The sequence below is a fragment of the Loxodonta africana genome, chromosome 7 (genome assembly GCF_030014295.1).
Source record: "Loxodonta africana isolate mLoxAfr1 chromosome 7, mLoxAfr1.hap2, whole genome shotgun sequence".
Taxonomy (NCBI): domain Eukaryota; kingdom Metazoa; phylum Chordata; class Mammalia; order Proboscidea; family Elephantidae; genus Loxodonta; species Loxodonta africana.
In genome coordinates this window covers 101,418,873-101,442,722 of record NC_087348.1, presented here as the reverse complement: position 1 = coordinate 101,442,722, position 23,850 = coordinate 101,418,873, and the positions used below count along the sequence as shown (strand labels likewise).

General features: G+C 38.5%; 1 protein-coding gene across 1 annotated transcript in view; it reads right to left on the bottom strand.

The window, feature by feature from the left end:
* The window catches only part of ANKRD42 (ankyrin repeat domain 42), a 79,651-nt gene that overhangs the window by 42,509 nt on the left and 13,292 nt on the right, over positions 1–23,850 (bottom strand). The window contains 5 exon segments of the mRNA XM_064289520.1: positions 537–662; positions 7,526–7,726; positions 14,885–15,020; positions 16,011–16,130; positions 21,552–21,659. Of these exon segments, the coding sequence (XP_064145590.1) occupies positions 537–662; positions 7,526–7,726; positions 14,885–15,020; positions 16,011–16,130; positions 21,552–21,659 (691 nt within the window).

The following is a 23,850-nucleotide window of genomic DNA, read 5'->3' as shown; positions in this document are numbered from 1 at the left end:
TAAAATCGATCATTATAGAATTCCACATGGAAGGAAAGAAAGTGCAGAGAGGGTAAATATCTTGAAAAGTTGTTGAAATCTAACGTTCATTGATACTTCTTGGATGTAAAAACATTTTTACAGAGTAAAAGGTCTAAAAAAGAAAATTCTGCTTACCTTTTTTTCAAGAGATATAATTTCTATTTTAATATCAATTAATAGGTCATTTTTAGTCCAAAGAACATGTTAGTCCTAAGAACCTTCTTTAGCAGCAGGTTTCACATCTTAACTAACATAACATTGTCACAGTAGAATTTCCATTGGAATTACCGTCAAATTTGATAATGTGTGAATATTTGGCATCATAAAAGGAACAGCATACTTCAATTGAAAATTAAGCACTCTGTATACCATATAACAGGATTATACCCCCTAAGTCATCTGAAAAAAAAATTTCCATTTTCATGTGTTTCCGACGGATAATTGCTTTAAAAAGTAAATAACTCAGCAAAAATAGTGTCAAAACTGAAAATGAAGAAGGAATCATAATAACTCACCTTTGTGCATAGGAGTAGATCCATTATTGTCACGTTCATTAATATTGATTACTCCATCTTCTACTAATTTCTTCAGTATTTCCAAATCACCCTTAAAGGCAGCCACGTGACCTGGAAATGCTAAAGCTATGGACAAAAAAAAAAAAAATCAGCATTTCAATAAACATATGAATTCATTCTTTCCCCTGCCTTTAAGCAGTCACATATTTCGGGTTTTAATATTACCTCAAGAATAAGGCTGTTATATTGGAATCGATTCAGTTGATACAATGACAAATAATAAAAAAGAATCATAAAATTAGTACTAATTATGTAGCCCTTCCTTCCCTCAGCACTTCAAACATGCCAGAAGTATTATACCAGAACTACTCTTACCCATATTACCTTTTTTCTTCATACCACTACAAAAAAACAGGGGATGGTGTCTTAGTTTTCTAGCGCTGCTATTACAGAAATGCCACAAGTGGATAGCTTTAACAAAGAGAAACTTATCCTCTCAGTTTTGGACACTAGAAGTCCAAATTCAAGTCACCAGCTCCTGGGGAAGGCTTTCTCTCTCGGTTCTGGTGGAAGGTCCTTGTCATCAATCTTCCCTTGGTCTAGGAGCATCTCAGTGCAGGGATCCGGGACCAAAGGATGTACTCCATTTCCAGCTCTGCTTTCTCCATCCCCACCCTCTCCACTGGCTTCTCTCTTTTATATCTTTTGAGACTGAGGCAGCTCTACTTGCGGTGTTCTTTGCCTTTTCAGCTTCTGCTTCCCGGTTCCTTGACCTCTCAGCCCCTTGGGCCTTGCCAACCACATCTGCCCTGCTGGGGCATGTGTTCCAAAGCTCTTTAGCTCTACCAATAGGTGCCTGGAGACACCCCACTCTGCCAGGAAACATCAACTAGAAGTTACTCAGCTCTCTTGCTCTGTGGGTCAGCAAACCTAACTCCACTGATAAGTGCCTGGAGGCATCCCACTCCACCAGGAAGCCTCCTGCACAAAGGCACTCAGCTCTCTCACTCCATGGGTGTGCTCCAGCACTATCTGGTGCTGGTCCCATGGTTCTGCTGCTGCTGATTCTCTGCTAGTGCTTTTTGCCATCTGTGTCATCTCCAGTGTAATACTTCTTCTCACTTCCTTCTGAGTTCTCACCAGAACTATCTTTGATGTCCATAATTCCATCAACAGTCTCTTTAAGGCAATCTATGCTTTTACTATTAGGCACTTCGAAACTCTTCCAGTCTCTACCCATTCACAGTTTCAAAATCACTTCTACATTTTAGGTATCTGTTTTGTTTTTTTTTGTTAGAACAGTACCTCACTCCTGGTAACAAATAGTCTCAGGTATCTAGTGCTGCTATAACAGAAATACCACAAGTGGATGGCTTAAACAGACACAACTTTATTCTCTCATGGTCTAAGAGGCTAGAAGTCCAAATTCAGGGCGCCAACTCCAGAGGAAGGCTTTCTCTCTGTGTCAGCTTGGGAAAGGTCCTTATCATCAATTTTCCTTTGGTCTAGGAGCTTTTTAGTGTAGGGACCTCACTACCACCAGGCAAGAAGAGCCAGTAGCAACATTTCCTTTAGACCTGGGGTCCCTGCACCACTTGTGTTAATGCCATCCACTTGTGGTATTTCTGTTATTGCAGCACTACATAGGTAAGACAGACGGTAATTTTCAACTCATTGTATAAAGATACACTGGGTCTCAAGCCTAAATTTCCATAGGCCACTTCTTCTCTGATTGCAAGGAAATGAAGAAACCCAAATAAACTGGTAGCAGATAAGAGAGAGAGAGAGAGAGTGTGTGTGTGTGTGTGTGTGTGTGCATGAGAAAGAGAGAAAGAAAGCACCTAACCTGGTGTCTAGCACATAGTAGGTACTTTATAAAATGTTCTTAATGATAATAGCCACATATATTGAGCCCTTACTGAATGTCAAGCTCTGTAAGGGCTGCCCCATTTAGCCACCTCTGAGACATAGTTATTCCTATTTTTACAGGTGAGGAAACTGAAGTTCACAAAGATTAAAAGGTTTGTCCTGTATCATATAAGAAGTGGTGCAGCCAAGACTGATCTGACTTCACACCAGCTATTCATCATTACTTTATACTAAAAATGAATGAATGGGTCTGATTTTGAGGAAAGTAGGAATAAGTAATAATACCATAAAGAGGAGTCACTAGAAGCCCCAGGGGGAATTGAGAAATAGAGGAGATTTGAATGAATTAATCAAACAGCAAATTAACACTAACAGCAAAAAGCTAAGAAGGAATAAAATATTTTTTGAAAAGCATTTACAAGTATCTAGTCTTAGGAGCCCTGGTGGTGTAATGGTTAAGAGCTCAGCTGCTAACCAAAAGATCTGCAGTTGGAATCCACCAGTCACTCCCTGGAAATCCTATAGGGCAGTTGTGCTCTGTGCTATGTCACTGTGAGTCAGAACTGCCTTAATGGCAATGGGTTTGGGTTTTTGGCAACTACTACAGTCTTTAAAAAAATTGATGCAAGGATTAAATGAGAAAATGTGTATTTAAGCACCTAGCACATTGTCTGGCACACAGCATGGATACAACTTTCTCTATTTTTTTGTGTAACATAACTTAGCACACATGCTTTATAGTCCCTGACTCAAATCAGATTCTAGTCCTTTATTTGCTCCTGTGTGAACTAGCCACCACTTGTCTGTCAACTTGTCATACTGTGATGGCCTGTGTGTTACTGTAATGCTGGAAGCTATACCACTAGTATTTCAAATACCAGAAGGGTCACTCATGGTGGACAGATTTCAGTGGAGTTTCCAAACTAAGACAGACTAGGAAGAAGGACCTGGCAATCTAATTCTAAAAAGACTAGCCAGAGAAAACGTTATGAATCACAGCAGAACATTGTCTAATATAGAGGAATAGCATTGCATTCATCATCAAAAAGAAGATTTCAAGATCTACCCTGAAGTACAACACTGTCAGTGATAGGATAATATCTACGTGACTATAAGAAAGGCCAGTTAATGTGACCATTATTCAAATTTATGCATCAACCACGAAGGCCAAATATGGAGAAACTGAAGATTTTTACCAACTTCTACAGTCTGGAACTGATCAAACACTCAATAGAGATGCATTGACAATTACTGGTGATTGGAATGCAAAAGGTGGAAACAAAGAAGGATAAGTAGTTGGAAAATATGGCCTTGGTGATAGAAATGACACTGGATATCGCATGACAGAATTTTGCAAGACCAATTACCTATTCATTGGAAATACATTTTCCAACAATATAATCAGCGACTATACATACAGACCTCACCAAATGGAATACACTGGAATCAAATTGACTACATGATGGAAAAGCTCGATATCATCAGTCAGAACAAGGCCAGGGGCTGACTGTGGAACAGACCATCATCAATTGCTCATATGCAAGCTCGAGTTGCAACTGAAGAAAATTAAAAGTCCATGAGAGCCGAAGTACAAACTTCAGTATATGCCACCTGAATTCAGAGACCATCTCAAGATTAGATTTGACACATTGAGCACTAATGACCAAAGACCAGACAAGTTGTGGAATGACATCAAGGACATCATATATGAAGAAAGCAAAACCTAATTAAAAAGACAAGAAAGACAATGGAGTGTTACACAATGATAAAGAACAATGAATCTGTGAAGAATCTCATAACATGGATGAATCTGGAGGGCATTATGCTGAGTGAAATAAGTTGATCACAAAACAACAAATACTACATGAGACCACTACTGTAAAAACTCATGAAAAGGTTTACACACAAAAAGAAACAATCTTTGTTACGAAGGAGGGGAGGGGTGGGAATGGAAAAACACTAAATAGACAATAGATAAGTGGTAGCTTTGGTGAAGGGAAAGACGGTACACAATACTGGGGAAGCCAACACAGCTTTTACAAGGCAAGGTCATGGAAGTTCCACAGACACATCCAAGGGACTGAATTGCTGGGCTGAGAGCTGTTGGGACCACGGTCCTGGGGAACATCTAGCTCAATTGGCGTAACATAGTTTATAAAGAAAATGTTCTACATCCTACTTTGGGGAGTAGGATCTGAGGTCTTAAAAGGCTGTGAGCGGCCATCTAGGATATTCCACTGGTCTCACCCCTTCAGGAGCAAGAAGAATGAAGAAAACTAAAGATACAAGGGAAAGGTTAGTCCAAATGACTAATGAACCACATCTACCACGGCCTCCACCAGACTGTGCCCAGTACAACTAGATGGTGCCCAGCTACCACCACTGACTGCTCTGACAGTGATCACAATAGAGGGTCCAGGCCAGAGCTGAAGAAAAATGTAGAACAAAATTCTAACTCAAAAAGAAAAACCAGACTTGAGACTGGAGAAACTCTGAAAGCACGGCTCCCGGACACCCTTTCAGCTCAGTAGTGAAGTCATTTCTGAGGTTCACCCTTCAGCCAAAGATTGGACAGGCCCATAAAACAAAATGAGACTAAAGGGGCACATGAGTCCAGGGGCAAGGACAAGAAAGCAAGAGGGGGCAGGAAAACTAGTAATAGGGAACCCAAGATTGAGAAGAGAGAGTGTTGACATGCTGTGAGGTTGTTAACCAATGTTACAAAACAATATGTGTACTAACTGTTTAATAAGAAACTAGTCCGTTCTGTAAACCTTCATCTAAAGTACAACTAAAAAAAAAAGACAGGAAAGAAAGAAAACGCTATAATAGATGTCAGAAGAGAGTGAAACTTGCTCTTGAATGTAGAGTAGCTAAAGCGAATGGAAGAAATGGCAAAGTAAGAGAGCTGAACAGAAGAGTTCAAAGGGCAGCTCAAGAAGGCAAAGTAAAGTAGCATACTGAAATGTGCAAAGACCTGGAGTTAGAAAACCAAAAGGGGAGAACACGTTCAGCATTTCTCAAGCTAGAAGGACTAAAGAAAAAATTCAAGCCTCAAACTGCAATACTGAAGGACGCTAAGGGCAAAATATTGAATGACGCAGGAAACATCAAAAGAAGATGGAAGGAATACACAATCACTATACTAAAAAGAATTGGTCAACGTTCAACCACTACAGGAGGTATAGCTTATAATCAAGAACCAATGATATTGAAGGAAAAAGACCAAGCTCCACTAAAGGTGAAAAACAAGGCTCCAGGAATTGATGGAATACGATTGAGATGTTTAAACAAATGGATGCAATGCTGGAACAGCTCACTCATCTATGCCAAGAAATCTGGAAGACAGCTACCTGGTCAACTGATTGGAAGAGATATGTATTTATGCCAATTCCAAAGAAAGGTGATTCAACAGAATGCAAAAATTATTTTAAAATATTATTAATATCACATGCAAGTAAAATTTTGCTGAAGATAATTCAAAAACAGTTGCAGCAGTACATTGACAGGGAACTGCCCAAAATTTCAAGCCAGATTCAAAAGAGGACATGGAATGAGGGATATCATTGCTAATGTTAGATGGACGTTGGCTGAAAGCAGAGAATACAAAAAAGATGTTTACCTGTGTTTTATTAACTATGCAAAAGCATTAGACTGCATGAATCATAACAAATTATGGATAACATTGTGAAGAATGGGAATTCCAGAACACTTAATTATGGCTCATGGGGAATCTGTACATGGATCAAGAGGCAATTGTTCAAACAGAAAAAGGGGATACTGTGTGGTTTAAAGTCAGGAAAGGTGTGCGTCAGGCTTGTATTCTTTCACCATACTTATTCAGTCTGTATGCTGGGCAAATAGTCCAAGAAGATGGACTAGATGAAGGAAGAATGCAGCATCAGGACTGGAGGAAGACTCATTAACAACCTTCGATATGCAGATTATACTCATTACCTTGCTTGCTGAAAGCAAAGAGGGTTTGAAGCACTTACTAACAAAGATCAAAGACTACATATTGCCTTCAGTATAGATTACATCTCAACATAAAGAAAATAAAATCCTCACAACTGGACCAATAAGCAACATCATGATAAGTGGAGAAAACAGTGAAGTTGTCAAGGATTTCATTTTACTTGGATCCACAATCAATGCCCATGGAAGCAGCAGTCAAGAAATCAAAGGACGTATTGTACTGTTCAAGTCTGCTGCAAAAGCCTTAAAAAGCAAGGATATCATTCTTAGGACCAAGGTGAGCCTGACCCAAGCCATGGCATTTTCAAACACCTCATATGCACGGGAAAGCTGGACCATGAATAAGGAAGACCGAAGAACTGATGCATTTAAATTATGGTGTTGGCGAGGAATATTGAACATGCCATGGACTGCCAGAAGAACAAAAAAATCTGTTTTGGAAGAAGTACAACCAGAATGCTCCTTAGAAGCAAGGACAGCAAGACTTTGTCTAACATACTTTGGACATGTTATCAGGAGGGACATGTTATCAGAAGGGCATCATGCTTGGTAAAGTAGAGGGTCACCGAAAAAGAGGAAGACCCTCAACGAGATGGATTGACATAGCAGTTGCAAAGATGGGATCAAACGCATCATTGATTGCGAGGATGGCACAGGACCAGGCAATGTTTCGTTCTGTTATACATGAGGTTGCTATGAGTCAGAATCAACTCAATGGCACCTAACAACATGCGAACTGGGACAACTAACTTCCTCTAAGCCTCAGTTTCCCCTGCAGTAAAATAAGAAATATATATATAATGACCTCTAAGAATCCTTCTAGATCTGGTACTGTACATTATTAACTAATATATAAAACCAAAGAATGAAATGATAAATCCAAAATAATAGTCACCTGTGAGAGAGAAGAAAAGGGAATGCTATTAGGGAGAGAGATTCAAGAAACTTCAACTGTATCTACAATATTATATTCTTCAATTCAGTGGTATAAACAGTGTTCATTATGCTGATTTCTGTACATTGGTGGCTAAAACATTTCACAACCAAGAAGAGAATCTGGAAGAATGTGTGGACAATGGTATGTAGTAAATTTTAATATAACATTTACCTTATGTATGCTAAAACATTTCAGGTTTCTTACTTACTTTCTGGATCTTCTGGATCATTTCCTTCATATTCAGCCCCCTGGATAAACTGTAAGATGTTCTGTTTAAAGAACCTCTGGGCCAGGTCCAATACATTTTCTCCATTATCATTGAAGGCTTTTAACGCTTGTGTTACACTGCTCATTCTGCTGAGTAGGAATTTAAAACAGTGAAGGTGGCCTTCCATGGCTGCTAAATGAACTATAGGTAAGACAAGGAAAAACAATTTTAAAATAGAAATTAACTTGAAAAAAGAAATAACATATTGGCTCTAATTCTTACAGGGAGATGACTATCCCTGCCCCATATAACAAGATCTTACCCTGATCAAGGAGAATAGACCTTTCTTTTATCCTGCTGCTTCTTACTCAGTCAACCTTCTAGTCATGCCAAAGCAGAGGACTAAATCACTGGATAGTTACACTTACTGTAGGTATAGAGAGACCAGCTGAGGGTCACCAAAGGGCAAGCCCAAGAAAATTTTCTTAGAAACTGAAATTATGCAGTTTATAATTACAAGAGTAAATGTTTGTTGTACAAGTAAAAAATAAATAAAATTTAATATTTTGGGAATACTGGGAGAAACCAAAATAGTCATTATACAGATATGAATGATGATCTTTTTATCATTAATACACTGTAAACTCTCTGTAATTATTTATTATTTACTATATGACAAGAGAAGCCTGGTGGCGCAGTGGTTAAGAGCTTGGCTGCTAACCAAAATGTCAGTAGTTCGAATCCACCAGCCACTCCCTGGAAACCCTATGGGGCAGTTCTACTCTGTCTTATAGGGTTGCTATGAGGTCAGCTATGTACATTGAGCAAATAATTCAAGAATCTGTGCTGTATAAAGAAGAAAAGGGCATCATAATTGGAGGAAGGCTCATTAACAACCTGCGTTATGCAGATGACAAAACCTTGCTTGCTGAAAGTGAAGGGGACTTGAACCACTTACTGATAAAGATCAAAGACCAAAGCCTTCAGTGTGGATTACACTTCAACATAAAGAAATCAAAAATCCTCACAACCAGGCCAATAAGCAACACCATGATAAACGAAGAAAAGATCGAAATTGTTCAAGATTTCATTTTGGATCCACAGTCAACACTCACAGAAGCAGCAGTCAAAAAATCAAAAGCATTGAACAAATCTGCTGCAAAACACCTCTTTAAATTGTTGAAAAGCAAAGATGTCACCTTGAGGGCTAAGGTGCACCTGACCCAAGCCAGGGTGTTTTCAATTGCCTCATATGCATTTGAAAACTGGACCACGAATCAGGAAGACCAAAGAAGAACCAAAGCTTTTGAATTATGGTGTTGGTGAAGAATGTTGAATATACCATGGACTGCCAAAAGAACAAACAAATCTGTCTTGGAAGAAGTATAACCAGAATGCTCCTTAGAAGCAAGGATGGCAAGACTACATCTCACATACTTTGGACATGTTATCAGGTGGGATCAGTCCCTGGAGAAGGACATCATGCTTGGTATAGTAGGGGGTCAGAGAAAAAGAGGAAGACCCTCAACGAGATGGATGGACACAGTGGTTACAACAATGGGCTCAAGCACAGCAACAATTGTGAGGATGGCATAGGACCAGGCGGTGTTTCATTCTCTTGTACATACGGTTACTATGAGTTGGAACCAACTGGACGGTACCTAACAACTAACAACATGAGTTGGAATCAACTGGACGGCAGTGGGTTTGGGGTTTTTTTGGTTTATATGACAAGAAGCCTGGATCAAAACAGCAGACTAAGCACACACGTCTACCTCACCATTTCCATTCTAATCCTTGAAACTAGTAGAAAAGAATTTTTAAAACCACAAGGGACTAGAAGAATAAACAAGAAGGACATGAACAGACAAGAACGGTAAGGAATTCCTAAAAAAAAAAACTGGAAGAGGCTAAGAGAGAGCCACAACCCAAAACCTGCAAAAATCATGTATGGTTCTAGCGGTTTTACAAGTTTAGAGATGATGATTACAAAGAAGAGGAAAGTCTTACACCTCTTTGGAAGTGACCATTTAGGAAATAAGCCTACACCAATATGCTGACCTTGACTGTGAAGAGGCAGGGCAGTTCCCAAATGGCCAGTATGACCCAGAAGAAAGAAGAAGCTCCCAATGCCCAGAAAATAAGTTGCGGGCACACACCACTCTACATTTGCTTAACTGCCGTTCCCACTAAAAAACTCCCCCTGAAACTCCAAACTTCTCAGTCTCATCATGTACACTTAGATGTCTCACAGTATTTCCAACATAACATGTCAGAAACTGAACTCATTATCGCCCTCCCATACATTTTCCTTACATATTCTTCGCCCCCATCTCAGTTAATAGAAATTCCATGGAAAGGGTAGATCTACTCTGTCCTACATGGTTGCCATGAGTCAGAATCGACTCCACGGCATACAACAACATCCTTTCCATGTTGTTTAGGCTAAAAGCCTTGGAGCCATCCTTGACTCCTCTTTCTGTCACCACATCTAAACCATCAGCAACTCCTGATGGTTTAATCTTCAAAAAACACACAGAACCAAACTAAGTCTCACTATCTTTGCTAAATTATTTCATTAGGTTCCTAACTGTTCTCCTTATTTCTGTCCTAGCTACCCCCACACCCTTACTACCATCCATTATCAACATAACAGCCAGGACGATCCTCTTAAACCTAAGTCAGATCCTGTGTTCAAAACCCTCCAATGGCCCCTGTTACTCCTCTGACCTCATCCTCTGTTACTCACCCCCTCATTCCTTCTGTTCCAACCACACTCAATTTGCTGTTACTACTTGCTATTGGAGCCCTGGTGGCACAGTAGGTAAGAGCTCAGCTGCTAACCAAAGGTCAGCAGTTCAAGTCTACCAACCACTCCTTGGAAATGATATGGGGCAGTTCTACTCTGTCCTATAGAATCGCTATAAGTCAGAATCGAAGGCAACAGGTTCCCTTCCCTGCTCACTCAATTTTAAACTTCAACCCCTCTACTTCAACTCCCTCAGCCCTTCACTACTTTGTATTTCCAAACACATATCGTTCTTTAAAATAATATATATTTGCCTATTCATTTTAGTTATTTTCTGTCTCTACCATTATCTCCCCATGAAGGCAGGGACTCTGCTTTATTTGCTGTGATATTCCTAGCACCTAGAAGAGCAACTGGCACATAGTAGGTTCTTAATAAATATATGCCAAATTAGTATTTTTTTTTGAACGTAGGTAGTCTGGGCTCTAAAGCCACACTCTTTACTTCTACATTATACTGTTATAAAGAATACTATATACACGGTTATAAAGTAACTATACATATTTAAAGAAATAAAAGATTTTTTTTTAATGAGCAGGCAAAAAGAGACCAACAAAAATGACCAGGTATATTTGATAGAGAACTAAACAAAAAAAATTTGTTGTTGTTGTATTTTAGATGAAGGTTTACAGAAAAAACTAGCTTCTCATTAAACAGTTAGTACACATATTGTTTTATGACATTGGTTAACAGCCCCATGACATGTCAATACTCCCCCTTCTCGGCCTTGGTTCTCCATTATCAGCTTTCTTGTCCCCTCCTGCATTGTAGTCCTTGCCCCTGGGCTGATGTGCCCCTCTAGTCTAGTTTTGTTTTATGGGCCTGTCTAACCCCTGGATGAAGGGTGAACCTCAGGAGTGACTTCATTACTGAGCCAAAAGGGTGTCCAGAGACCATACTCTCAGGGTTTCTCCAGTCTCTGTCAGGCCAGTAAGTCTGGTCTTCTTTAAATAAAAGAAAAAAATTTTATTGAAAAATATAACCATCAAAATTTGAAACTTAGTGGGATCTCAGATGAGAGAGTGGAGGGGGTTAGAAGCTGGCGAAATGGACACGAAAAGAGAGAGTGGAGGGAAAGAGCGGGCTGTCTCATTAAAAAAAAAAAAATTTTTTTTTTTTGGAGTGGGGAGAGTAATTGGGAGTGTGCAGCAAGGTGTATATGGGTTTTTGGGTGAGAGATTGACTTCATTTGTAAACTTTCACTTAAAACACAATAAAAATTATTTTAAAAAAAAAACTTAGTAGGGTCTCCACTTTCCATAGGATTAATGCCTATTGTAATTTTTCAAATAAACTGTCATGCTATGAGCTAAACATTTTTTTTAATCTGTTTGAAAGCATTAGAGAGGTGCTACGGCAGTGAATAATTATGGGGCCAAGATTCAGGAAGATAAGAAAACCCAGAGAGGTGAGCCTGATATTTAGGCCACTTTTTTTCCTAGTCACCTGCCAATCCAAAAAGAGGCAGCTGAAGGGCTGAGAAGCTGAGCAGAGCTCTCAAAGGATTCAAGGAGCTTCAGATACCACAAGAAAAGGGACCCCTGGTAAACCTGCCAGGCTGGGGCTGGAACCCAAAGGGCTATACCCTAGAACTCAGGGGGAATGAAAAATACCCAAAAAACCCATAATATAGGTATATATCATAGATATGCATATACATTAGAAAAGAAAACATAAAACTGGCAACATTTTCAGATCTTATACTGAGAAAATCTAAGGCTCTACAGATAAATCACGTGAGTTAGTTTAGTAAGATTGCTAGACACCACAATCAATCATATTTTTACATAAGACTCTGAAATACTTTTAAATACCATTTATAAATGCCACAAAAATTAAATAACAATTAAAATACCCAACAGAAGAAATGTAACACCTCTACACAGAAAGCTACAAAGTGTTATTGACAGAAATTAAAAAAGATCTAAATAAGTGGCAGGATATGCTACGATTATGAACCAGAAGATCCAATATAATAATGTCAGCTCAAATCAATCCTCAAATCAATCTATAAATTGAAAAAATCCCAACCAAACTCCCAGCAGATTTTGGTAAAAATTTACAAGCTGATTCTACGTGAAAACTGCAAAGGATCAAGAAGAGCCAAAACAACCTCGAAGAAGAATAGCAAAGTAGGAGAGCCTCCCTTCCTAAAATCCGAGACTTATAAAGCTACAGTAATTAAGCTGGCACAAGGACAAAAAGACCCAAAGAACAAAACAGAGAGTCCAAAAACAAATCCACACATACATGGTGCCAATATATGGCACAAAGGTGCCAATCGCAAACCATTAAGGGAAGTTACAGTCTTTTAAATATCAACATGTACAGCTGTGTCAACCAGACAGTCACATGAAACCAAAAATGAAACTTGACCCCTACCTTGCATTATACACAAAAAAAAGTCAGTTCCATGTTTTTCCATGTGGGTCAGGATCTAAATGTGAAAGTAAAACAATAAAACCTCTACAAGACAGAAGAATGTCTCCATGACCAAAGAGCAGAGAAAACTTTTTTTTTTTAAAGACAGACAACCCAATGGAGAAACTGGTAGAAGATTTGAATCATTACTTCACAAAGGAAGAAACCAAATGGCCAATAAGCATATGAAAAGCTGTTCAACACCATTAGTCATCAAGAAATGTAAATTAAAACTGGTGGGGTAATGGTTAAGCTTATGGTTGCTAATCAAAAGGTTGGCGGCTCAAATCCACCAATGACTCCTTGGAAACTCTATAGGGCAGCTCTACTCTTTCCTATTGGGTCGCTATGAGTCAGAATCAACTTGAAGGCAACGGGTTTGGTTTGGTTTTGGTATATACCCATCAGAATGATTAAAATTAAAAAGACTAATAAGAACAAGGAAACCCCAGTGGCGTAGTGGTTAAATGCTATGGCTGCTAACCAAAAGGTCGGCAGTTCGGATCCACCAGGTGCTCCTTGGAAACCCTATGAGGCAGTTCTACTCTGTCCTATAGGGTCGCTATGAGTTGGAATCGACTTGACGGCAACAGGTTTGGTTTAATAAGAACAAATGCTAATAAGAAAAGTAGAGCAACTGAAACTTTTATACATGCTAGTGGGTATGTAAATTTGTAGGAAAAGCAAAAGAAACCAGACACAAAAGAATGCTAATGTATGGTTTTATTCTATAAAATACAAAAAGAAAAAACTAGTTTTTGGTGTTAGAAGTCAAGGTAGTGATTAACTTTGGAGGGTGGCAGTAATGGGGAGAGGACATGAGGAGAACCTGAGTGTTAGTAACAGCCTATTTCTGGATCTGGGGGATGGTTATAGAAAAATGTTCGTTTGTGAAAATTCAATGAACTGCACACTTGAATTGGGCACTTCTCTGTATGCATGTTAAATTTCCATTAAAAAATTTCCTTTTTAAAAAAACAAAAAAGTTTTTAAAAATGAAAAAGGGCAAAACGGAGCATTTTTCAGGTAAATAAAAATTGAGAGTTTATACCAACAGTCCCTCGCTAAAGGATCACTAAAGGATGTACTTCAGAAAGAAGCAAAAGGGCCCTGAAGGAAGTGTGAAGGGATGAGAGATAAAGCCAGGAAACTAGGTAAGAATCAAGGTATGAAGGGTCCAGCATGCCAAGCTAAGGAATTAAAGCTTCCAAGGGATCCATGGAGTTTTAAGTAGCAAAGTCACTTGATCAGACCTGTCCACACCATTCTGCCTGGCCTTCTCCTTCATTTTGTTTGGTTTTTAATATTTCTTTAAAATATAATTCAAGTACTTTCAATAACCCTCATTCTTACCTCACTGGGATCTGAATTTCTACAGCAGTTACTTTCTGCATCACTCCCGTGAGCCTTAGCTCATGCTGCCTTATATTGCTACTTTTAGAAAAAGAAAGGGTATTTACAGCCTAGGTCTCAACTATTCAGTTGACTGCAGACTAGACAATGACAGTTAGCAAATTAACTCAAATGCATTTGTGTCCTCTATTTACTGTTGAAAAAAAAAAAAAGGTTGTTGTGTGGGGCAGACAGATATGAAGTTAGAAAATAACACTAGCCAGCAGAGGAAGGAAACAGCTGGTAGGAAGAAAGATTCCAAGTTTAATTTTGCCAGTTCCTCTTTTGCTGATATAGTTCCAGAAGAAAAAAAAGAAATTAATCACATGTTAAAAGACAAACAGCAAAGTTTGAGATGGGTATGTACATGGGAAAGGAGCCCTGGTGGCACAATGGTTGGGCATTTGGCTACTAACCAAAGGTTGGCAATTCGAATCCACCAGCCACTCCATGGGAGAAAGATGTGGCAAAAAATGTGTGCACTCTTGGAAACCCTATGAGGCAGTTCTACTCTGTTCTATAGGGTCACTATGAGTCGGAATCGACTTGATGGCAATGAGTCTTTTTTATATAACATGACTAGATTTTATGATTAAAAAAATGTGCATGTTGTCATATTTACTACTTTCATTTTATGACGGACTAACAGAATGATGATAGTTTAAATTCCTTAAATGTGTACAAACATTAAAAAGTTACATTAATGAAAATCCAAAATATTTGCTTTTTTTGCATACCTGGAAGGTTTCCATTGTAGTCAACGTCTTCTACACCACAACCCCATTTAACAAGGAGTTGCAAACAGCCAAGCCGCCCATGAAAAGCTGCATAATGTACAGGTCTCCATTCTCTCTTATCAGCCACACTAGGATCCTAGAGGTAACATTCACAAGGATTCAGTTTTCTTCCACTTTGTAAGGAAACATGAAGCCTACGTTTAATTTTACAAAGGAGAATCTGAGGCTGTTCTTAAAACTTAATGGCAAACACTAAACAGAAATAGTGAACCTAACAAAAATGTAAACTGCAACCGTTAATGAGAACATATGCATTAGTAAGATGCTACTGAAATTTTTAAAAAGTCTATTTTAAAATGAAGTCATAAAATCACATAAAATAGTCTGTAAAAAAAAACTTAGTCATTTTGCTCGTCACAATTTCTTGGCCCATAAAATGAGAGAGATGGATTAAGTAATCAAATATATCCTTGAGATTATAAACAAAGAGTTAATGAAAAAATATTTAATAGGTCTTCCACTGATGTTCTAACTATAGAAGCATCAATTTTTAGTATAATATCCTCAAAATTGGCAATTGCTTTCTTAAAAGAAGTTGTTTTTTACAACCACTAAGTAGGGTCACTATGAGTTGGAGTCAACTTGACAGCAACAGGTTTTAGGTAATATTAAAAATAAATATTGCAATGAGTACTGGGTCTGGGTGAAATGAAGTTTCTAGAGATATAAACCACTTTCTAAATTACTAGTGCATGAGATAAAAGAATTACAAAAGAAACACACATGTAGAAACAGAAAATTACAAAGATTTGTAATCTCCTTGTTAAAATTTATTTGGAAGCTTCAGAATCTTCCCACTTAAACTCTGAATTGACACAAAGAATGCAAAGTCCCTGAAATGTTTTATACTACTGAACTGCTTTCTTGGGAGATTAATCTCATTGTTTTGAAGTTCATCTGAATTACTGCTTCCATATTTAAAGATGAAAAAGTTAAAGAGGAAGATTAAATTGCTTCCCCAAAGTCATGTAAGGGATTTAAAACACCAGGAAGATATAACCAGACTACGAAATGCTATTCCATCTATACAGTTACACGTTTTCACATATTAACAGGAACCCCTCACCACTCCATTTCGGAGCACTATTTGTAAAGTGAAAGAATGTCCATGAGTTGCAGCAAGATGTAAAGGATTGCATCCACGGTCATCCTGAGCTGACAAATTTGCTCCGTTGATTATAAGAGCCTATAAGTAGAGAAAACAGAATTTGTGTTTACATGAGTATAGACATTAATTTATAAATGCAGATGTGGATTACTTAAAGGCAGGCAATTTACTATCTACAGCTTAATTATTACATATGTATTTATATATGTGCTACAGGAAAAGCGTGAGAAATTCTTAGCTAATCCTACGAAAATGTTGAGGGCATTCTGAACCTTGCCTAACGGTCATTTATAATATAATACCTGATTTAACATTCTGATTTGAGCATATACATACAATATATAAGGCACACTTTTCATAAGTACGGATTAATAACTACTAAGTTAAATACTAATGCTAAGTTAAAACTGAAATTTAAATTCTACTATTTCAAAAGCAGAAACTTTTATTAACTGGGTTTTGAATGCAATAAAAGGATTTCATTATTAAATTAACTAGCTCTATAAGGGGGAGGGAGAGAGCTTGCACTCGGGAAAAGGAAAAGGCAGGGGGTGGTGACATTCCTCAATAAGATAGTCCCTACAAAGGAAGAGACAGGGGGTGGTGACATCCCTCAATAAGAACAGGAAGAGGCAGGGGGTGGTGACATTCCTCAATAAGACAGTCCCTACAAAGGAAGAGACAGGGGGTGGTGACATTCCTCAGTAAGATGGTCCCTACATAGTTAAACTTCAAGCCAAGGAAATGATCTTTACAGGGGTCCTTAATTCGATAAAGTCCTTAAATTGATAAAGTCCCTAACTTGATAAGGTCCCTAACTTGGTAATTAAACCTTAAGCCAAGGAAATGGTCTCCATAGGGGGTCCTGTCCTGGCTGTTAAATGTTAACAGAAAGATATAAGAGACAAGAAGGGTATAAAACCCTAAGAAAACTATCGGGACACTCAGATTCTTTCTCTACCTGAGCAGCCCACTTGAGGCTTCCTAGTCAAGTGTACTTTTACTACTAACCCTCTGCTTGCTAATAAACCTCTGCTCTCTTGGCACTATTTGTCTCAGTGTTTCAATTCTTTCCTACACCAAAGACAAGAACCGAGGCCATTCTCCGGTAACAGCTCTAAGTTCCAAATCAAGGAGTCCTGGTGGCACAACAGTTAAGCACTCAGCTGCTAACTGAAATTCAAAACCATCAGCAGCTCTGAAGGAGAAAGACCTGACAATAAATACGCTCCCTTAAAGATTACAGCCTAGAAAACCCTATGGGGAAGTTCTACTCTGTCCCATGGGGCCGTTGTTAGTCAAAAATCAACTCGTAACAAGTTCCAAGTCAAGCTTCTGAAATTCCATCTAAATGTGCAAATCGCTCAGTTTCTGCAAATAGGTTATATCATATATATGTAGCACACACCTCTATGTAATACATGGAGTAACTGGTTTAAAGGAATTCATATTTTTAGTTTTTTCTACCTCAGCCTTTTTTTATTAGCCAGCTGACATTTAACAGTATATCAACAAAAGTTTACTCAGTCTAATTCCTATCAAGAGTTGTAGGAATAGTCTCCACGATTGTGTCTGGTTCCCATAATTACTCAACAACCATCATAAGCTATACACTGAGTGCTTACTCTGTAAAAGTCATTATGAAGAATATGAAGATACATCATCAAATTAGAGAATTAGGACATAAACAGAGACAAAGATAATCAACTATACAAAGCAGTCCTTGACAAGCAAACAACTACATAGTCTAGTACAAAAAAAAGCACCACAAAAACTCTGAGAAGGAAGAGATCACTTTGAGGAAGGGAAGGATAATCAAGGCGGGAGTGGTTTGAAATAACGATTGGAGGGAGAGAAGTATCAGGTAAAGTTGCATTTAACCCTGATACCCTCTGCAGTTACTATTGTATTTTCTCCTTCCTTTTACCGTCTAGCTTCTTAAATTAATACCTCAACACCCCAATTTCAAATTCACCAGCAAACTGGTTGCCATCTTTCCCAGTGCACAGAAATACACCTAACCTCCCTCCCTGTAGTGAGTTCTCATCCACCAAGTTCAATGGCCTTTCCTTAAGATGATTTGCCTTAGATTTTTCCTGCATCTGATGCTCTGCCAACCTTCTTTAACATCTTCTTTCACCTCCACAGCCTTTATTGATCCTGACCTTTCTTCTCTGAATTCTTTACTCATTTCTCTGCTTCCTCCCATCCCTACTATTAACATTCTTCAACATTAAATCCTCAACTCTTTATACCCTCCCCTATACTTTATTACTTATAACCTCCTAAAATCTTTGTCTTCAGCCCCCTTTTTCAACTGCCTGGACTTTCTCTACCTGGATGACCTACAGGCTCCTTAAACTCAACATGTGCCAAATTGAACTCAACATCTTTTTCTTCAAACCTCCCTTGCCTTTTTGATTGCCTATTTATATCCACGGTGTATAATGATCTGTCATTCTGACTCAAACTTTAAATTTTCATTACACTCTGTCGATGTCTGCATTGCAAATGTGTTGAATCATTTTCTTTCTGGGGTGTATTAATTACTTTTGTGTGTGGCCTTTCTAGCCATGGTCTTGTAACTCCCACCCAGGTGATTGTGTGATAAGGTAACTGTGGCCTACAATGGGATTAGCCAGTTTTGTCTTAAAAGAGAGCCAATTCCACAGCAGAAAGGAGGAACCCACCACCAACAAGGAAGGAGAGATCCAGCAGCAGAGACCTGTCAGCAGGAGACATAGTGGTGAGCTTCCTGGCCCATGGAGAGAGAGAGAGCTGAGTGCCTTTGGGCAGAGACTGAGAGCCAAGGAGAGGCGTGCCTGCTAGCATGGCTGGGGAGAGGCTATCCCGATGGAAGAATTGTATTCTGAGTGTTCTTGAGCCTGAATTGTAACTGTTACTTCCCTAATAAACCCCACAATTGTGAGTATGGTCTGTGAGTTCGGTGAGGCCGTTGCAACAAATTATTGAATCTAGCAGAGGGCTCTGGGAGGGACTGTTGGTGTCAGAATTAGTAAAGGTGGCAAAGAAAGGGGCCATGTCTGACCTCTGTCTCACGGGAATCAGCCTTGGGCTGTTGATCTTGATTCTCCTTTCTTCTTGTGAAGTAAGAGGAGGTCAGACACTGCCCTCAAGCCGTTTTTACACCTTCCCTCTGCCGCCACCTAATTTCACCCTAGTGATTACAGCAAGTCTCCTAACTGGTCTTCTTGCCTCCAAATTCTCTCTTCATCTCAGTTAACATGGTGCTAAAATAATTTCCTGAAATACAGACTTCATAACCTCATTTACTTGTTAATGCCCATGTGCACTATGTTGTATATCTGGGGACCTGTAAACCAGTCACCATCAACTCAGCTTCAGCTCATGGTGACCCCAAGTATGTTACAGTAGAACTGTGCTCCATAGACTGATTTTTCATAAGTAGATCCAGGCCTTTCTCCCTAGGCACCTCTATGTGGACTTGAACCTCCAACCTTTTGCATTAACCATTTGCACCATGGGGTACATGCATAATAACTTTCTTTCCTATATGATTTAATCCAAACTCTTTATTCTCCTTCAAAGACATTTTACAAATCTGGCCCACCCAAACTTAGCTCATAATAGTCTACAACCCACACCATCCAGACTCAGTCAAACTAATATAATGGGATATCCCCTGAATATATCACATTTTTCAAATTTCGCGCCTTCACACAGAAGTAGAGGCTAATAGAACAAAGTCTAGGTTCAAAATCCTGGCTCTGTCACTTACTTAGGCACGGTACTTAAACTCTCTGAATCTGTTTCCTCATCTGTAAAAAGGTGAACTCATAGGATTGTTGTATTAAATGAGATGATGCATGGAAGACTGTGACTGACACATAATAAATGTTCAATAAATGACAAACATTATTTATATTTGCTACTAACATATCCTCTACCTATAATGCTTTCTCATTATTTCCCTCTTTAAAATCAACCCATTCTTCTAGGCTTAGCTGAAGTTTTATGTCCTCCATTAATGATTCCTCTACTTTCTCCTGAATTGTACAGTTGTTCTCATCTACGCTTTTCATTAGAACCTTAATCCTAGACTGTATTGTTTTTTAACTTACTAGGTAGAGGTCCTATCATTCTGAACAAAACCTCATCTTACAGGCAGGGACTATTTGCTTATACAATTTTGTATATAAATAGACTAGTCTATTTCAGTATAGTAATTAAATCTAGTTGCTTTAGTAAACTAGACTCTGCCACATATGGGTATGTTTCCCTATATAGGAAATACATTAAATAAGGAATTTCAGGCATGGCAAGCTATAAAGGAAAAAATCGGGGGATTTTCCTCATTCGTAAATAAGGAATGTATGTCAGGGTTGTATCCTTTCACCATACCTATTCAATCTGTATGCTGAGCAAATAATCTGAGAAGCTGGACGGGGCATCAGGATTGGAGGAAGATTCATCAACAACCTGCATCCTACAGATGACACAACCTTGCTTGCTGAAAGTGAAGAGGACTTGAAGCACTTACTGACGAAGATCAAAGATCACAGCCTTCAGTATGGATTATACCTCAACATAAAGAAAACAAAAATCCTCACAACTGGACCAATAAGCAATATCATGATAAACAGAGAAAGACTGAAGTTGTCAAGGATTTCATTTTACTTGGATCCACAATCAACGCTTATGGAAGCAGCAGTCAGGAAATCAAAAGATGCATTGCATTGGGCAAATCTCTTGCAAAAGACCACTTTAAAGTGTTGAAAAGCAAAGACGTCACCTTGAAGACTAAGGTGCGCCTGACCCAAGCCATGGTATTTTCAAGCACTTCATATGCATGTGAAAGCTAGACGATGAATAAGGAAGACCGAAGAAGAATTGATGTCTTTGAATTGTGGTGTTGGAGAAGAATATTGAATATACCATGGACTGCCAAAAGAACAAACAAATCTCTTCTGGAGGAAGCGTGACCAGAATGCTGCTTGGAAGCTAGGATGGCTTTGGACATGTTGTCAAGCGGGATTAATCCCTGGAGAAGGACATCATGCTTGGTAAAATAGAGGGTCAACAAAAAAGAAGACCCTCAATGAGACGGACTGACACAGTGGCTGCAAACAGTGGGCTTAAGCATAACAATGATTGTGAAGATGGTGCAGGACCGGACAGTGTTTCGCTCTGTTGTACACAGGGTCGCTATGAGTCAGAACCAACACAATGGGACCTAACAACAACACAACAACAACAAATAAGGAATGTGGCATTCTTCAAAACAACCCAAACGAATAGGAAACTACTTCATCACATAAGATCTGATCTCATATTATTTAAGTGGATAGTTGGTACCACAATATCAGAGTCATGGAGTACAGTAAGGTCTTGTTTAGAACATATAATTTAAACTAAGAAATCAAATAATTAGAATGATACTTTAGCAAAGAATGGTCTACACTAAAGTAATTAAACTTAATGAATAAAACAAAAAGTAACTGAAGTTAGTTATTATACCTGCATACAAGCATCCTGACCCCTGATTGCAGCTATGTGAGCTGCTGTCCAACCTCTCGTAGTTACTTCTGTGATATTGGCTCCATGCCAGAGCAGCCAATGAAGACACTAAATTAAGAAAATAACCATGTTAATAAGTAATATGGCAGATATTTTTTAAATTTAGTATATTTTAATGAAATTCCCAGCGCAGCTTGAAAGGCATCGTAAGTAAATGAGGGGGACCAGGTGTTACAAAAGCAAAAGCACAATAAAAAATGGTAGCCAACACTTGGCCTCACAGTTGGATGAACAACAAAGAGTACTGGGATCTGTGGAACATGGGAGGCCACATTCTTTGTCTACAAGGTGCAGATGCCATTCAATTCCAGCCAGTTATTGCTGTGACGGAAATGCAGATCCAGTGTCGGAAAATCTTCTGTTTGACCAATACTATGCAAGCCAAGCAAAACACACCTGTAAGCCAAATTCATTCAAGGGCTACCAATTTGTAACCTCTGACACAGATCTTAAAATAGGTCCAGAAGCTTCCATATCAGAGCAGGAACTGTTGTTTGAATGATAAAAAAAATTAAAAATAAAAATTAAGTGGCTAAAAAAAAAAGAAGAGTCAGATACATCTAAATTTAAGAAGTTTAAAAATCCAACTAAGTCTCAATATAATATAGTATGGTACTTAGAAGTCTGTGTCACGTATGATCTTACCATCTTTATGTTATATGTTTAAGTTCGTAGATTCTACCTTCAAGGAGTTTCTTTGCCTTTAAAAGAGTTGATCGCATAATTGGGATACGCTGTCATTATAAGTCATAGCCGTATCATTTATAGGAAAGGTTTGTAGTTTAGAGATCATTTTCCCGCCATGGAGATTAATGGCCAATAAAATATTTTTTTAAATATTCAACAAATATTTATAGTGATTCTATTAGGTGCTGGAAATCCTAGTGGTATAGTGGGTAAGTGCTATGGCTGCTAACCAAAAGTCTGCAGTTCGACTCCACGAGGCACTCCTTGAAACCTCTATGGGGCAGTTCTACTCTGTCCTATAGGTTTGCTATGAGTCAGAATCAGCTTGACGGCAATGGGCTTGGTTTTGTTTTTTTTTGTTATTATGTGCTAAGAATTGTTCTAGGTGTTGGAGATACGGAGTAAACAAAGTTTCTCTTCTCCTGTAGGTCATGTTCTAGTAGGGCAAGACAGGCAATGGACATAAAAAAATATATACGATGTCAAAATCTATGATGAAAAAGGAAGCAGCATTAGAGGATACAGGTGACTATGTGGTGGGATACGGTCCTACCACTGAAAGCAAATTTTTTTTACCTATAAAAATAACAAACTAAAAAGGCTGACAATATCCAGTGATGGCCAAGTTTAGGGGGAATAGTCATTCTTACACGCCGCAGGTGGTAATGTAAAGAAGTACAATATTTTTGCTACTCAAAAGGATCCATCAAAATTTAAAATATATGTATGCTGATAATCTTTGATCCAACAATTCTACTCCAAATATATATCCTAAAAAAACACTGAAGTACACAAAGGTATATGTCACAAGGATGCTCCAATGGCACTTTGTTAATAATAGTAAAAAGCTCAAAATGAACTAAATGTCCATCAATACTATGAAATACTATGCAGCCATTTTAAAAAATGAGGTTAGTTTACATATAAGGAAACAGAAAATGTCTAAGAAATTAGTTTTGTTTTGGTGTGTACAGAAAGAAGTTATAGAATCATACATATAATATGATCTCAGTTTTGTTTAAAGAAACTGTGGCCAACTCTTCAGACAGGGATTGGACTGGACAATGGGATAGAAAAAGATGCTGGTGAAGAATGAGCTGTTTGCATCATATAGACACTTGAGACTATGTTGGCATCTCCTATCTTGACGGGAGATGAGAGGGCAGAGGGGGGTCAGAAGCTGGCCAAATGGACACGAAAAGAGAGAGTGGAGGGAAGGAGTGTGCTGTCTCATTAGAGGGAGATCAATTAGGAGTACACAGCAATGTGTATATAAATTTTTGTATGAGACTGACTTGATTTGTAAAATTTCACTTAAAGCACAATAAGAATTTTTTTTAAAAACTGTGTATGTGGGCACATTTATATGTGTCTTATTTTAAACTCATTTATCTACTTCTAATAATTTTAAATGAGATGTGTTCTCTAGGCGGTACTGCGGCTTTGGCAATAGTGACACTTCATGACTTCTGAGGATAGGACATGTAAGGCGATACAGCTTCCACCTGGATCCTTCGGATGCTCGCCTTTGGAACCTAGCCACCGTGTTTTG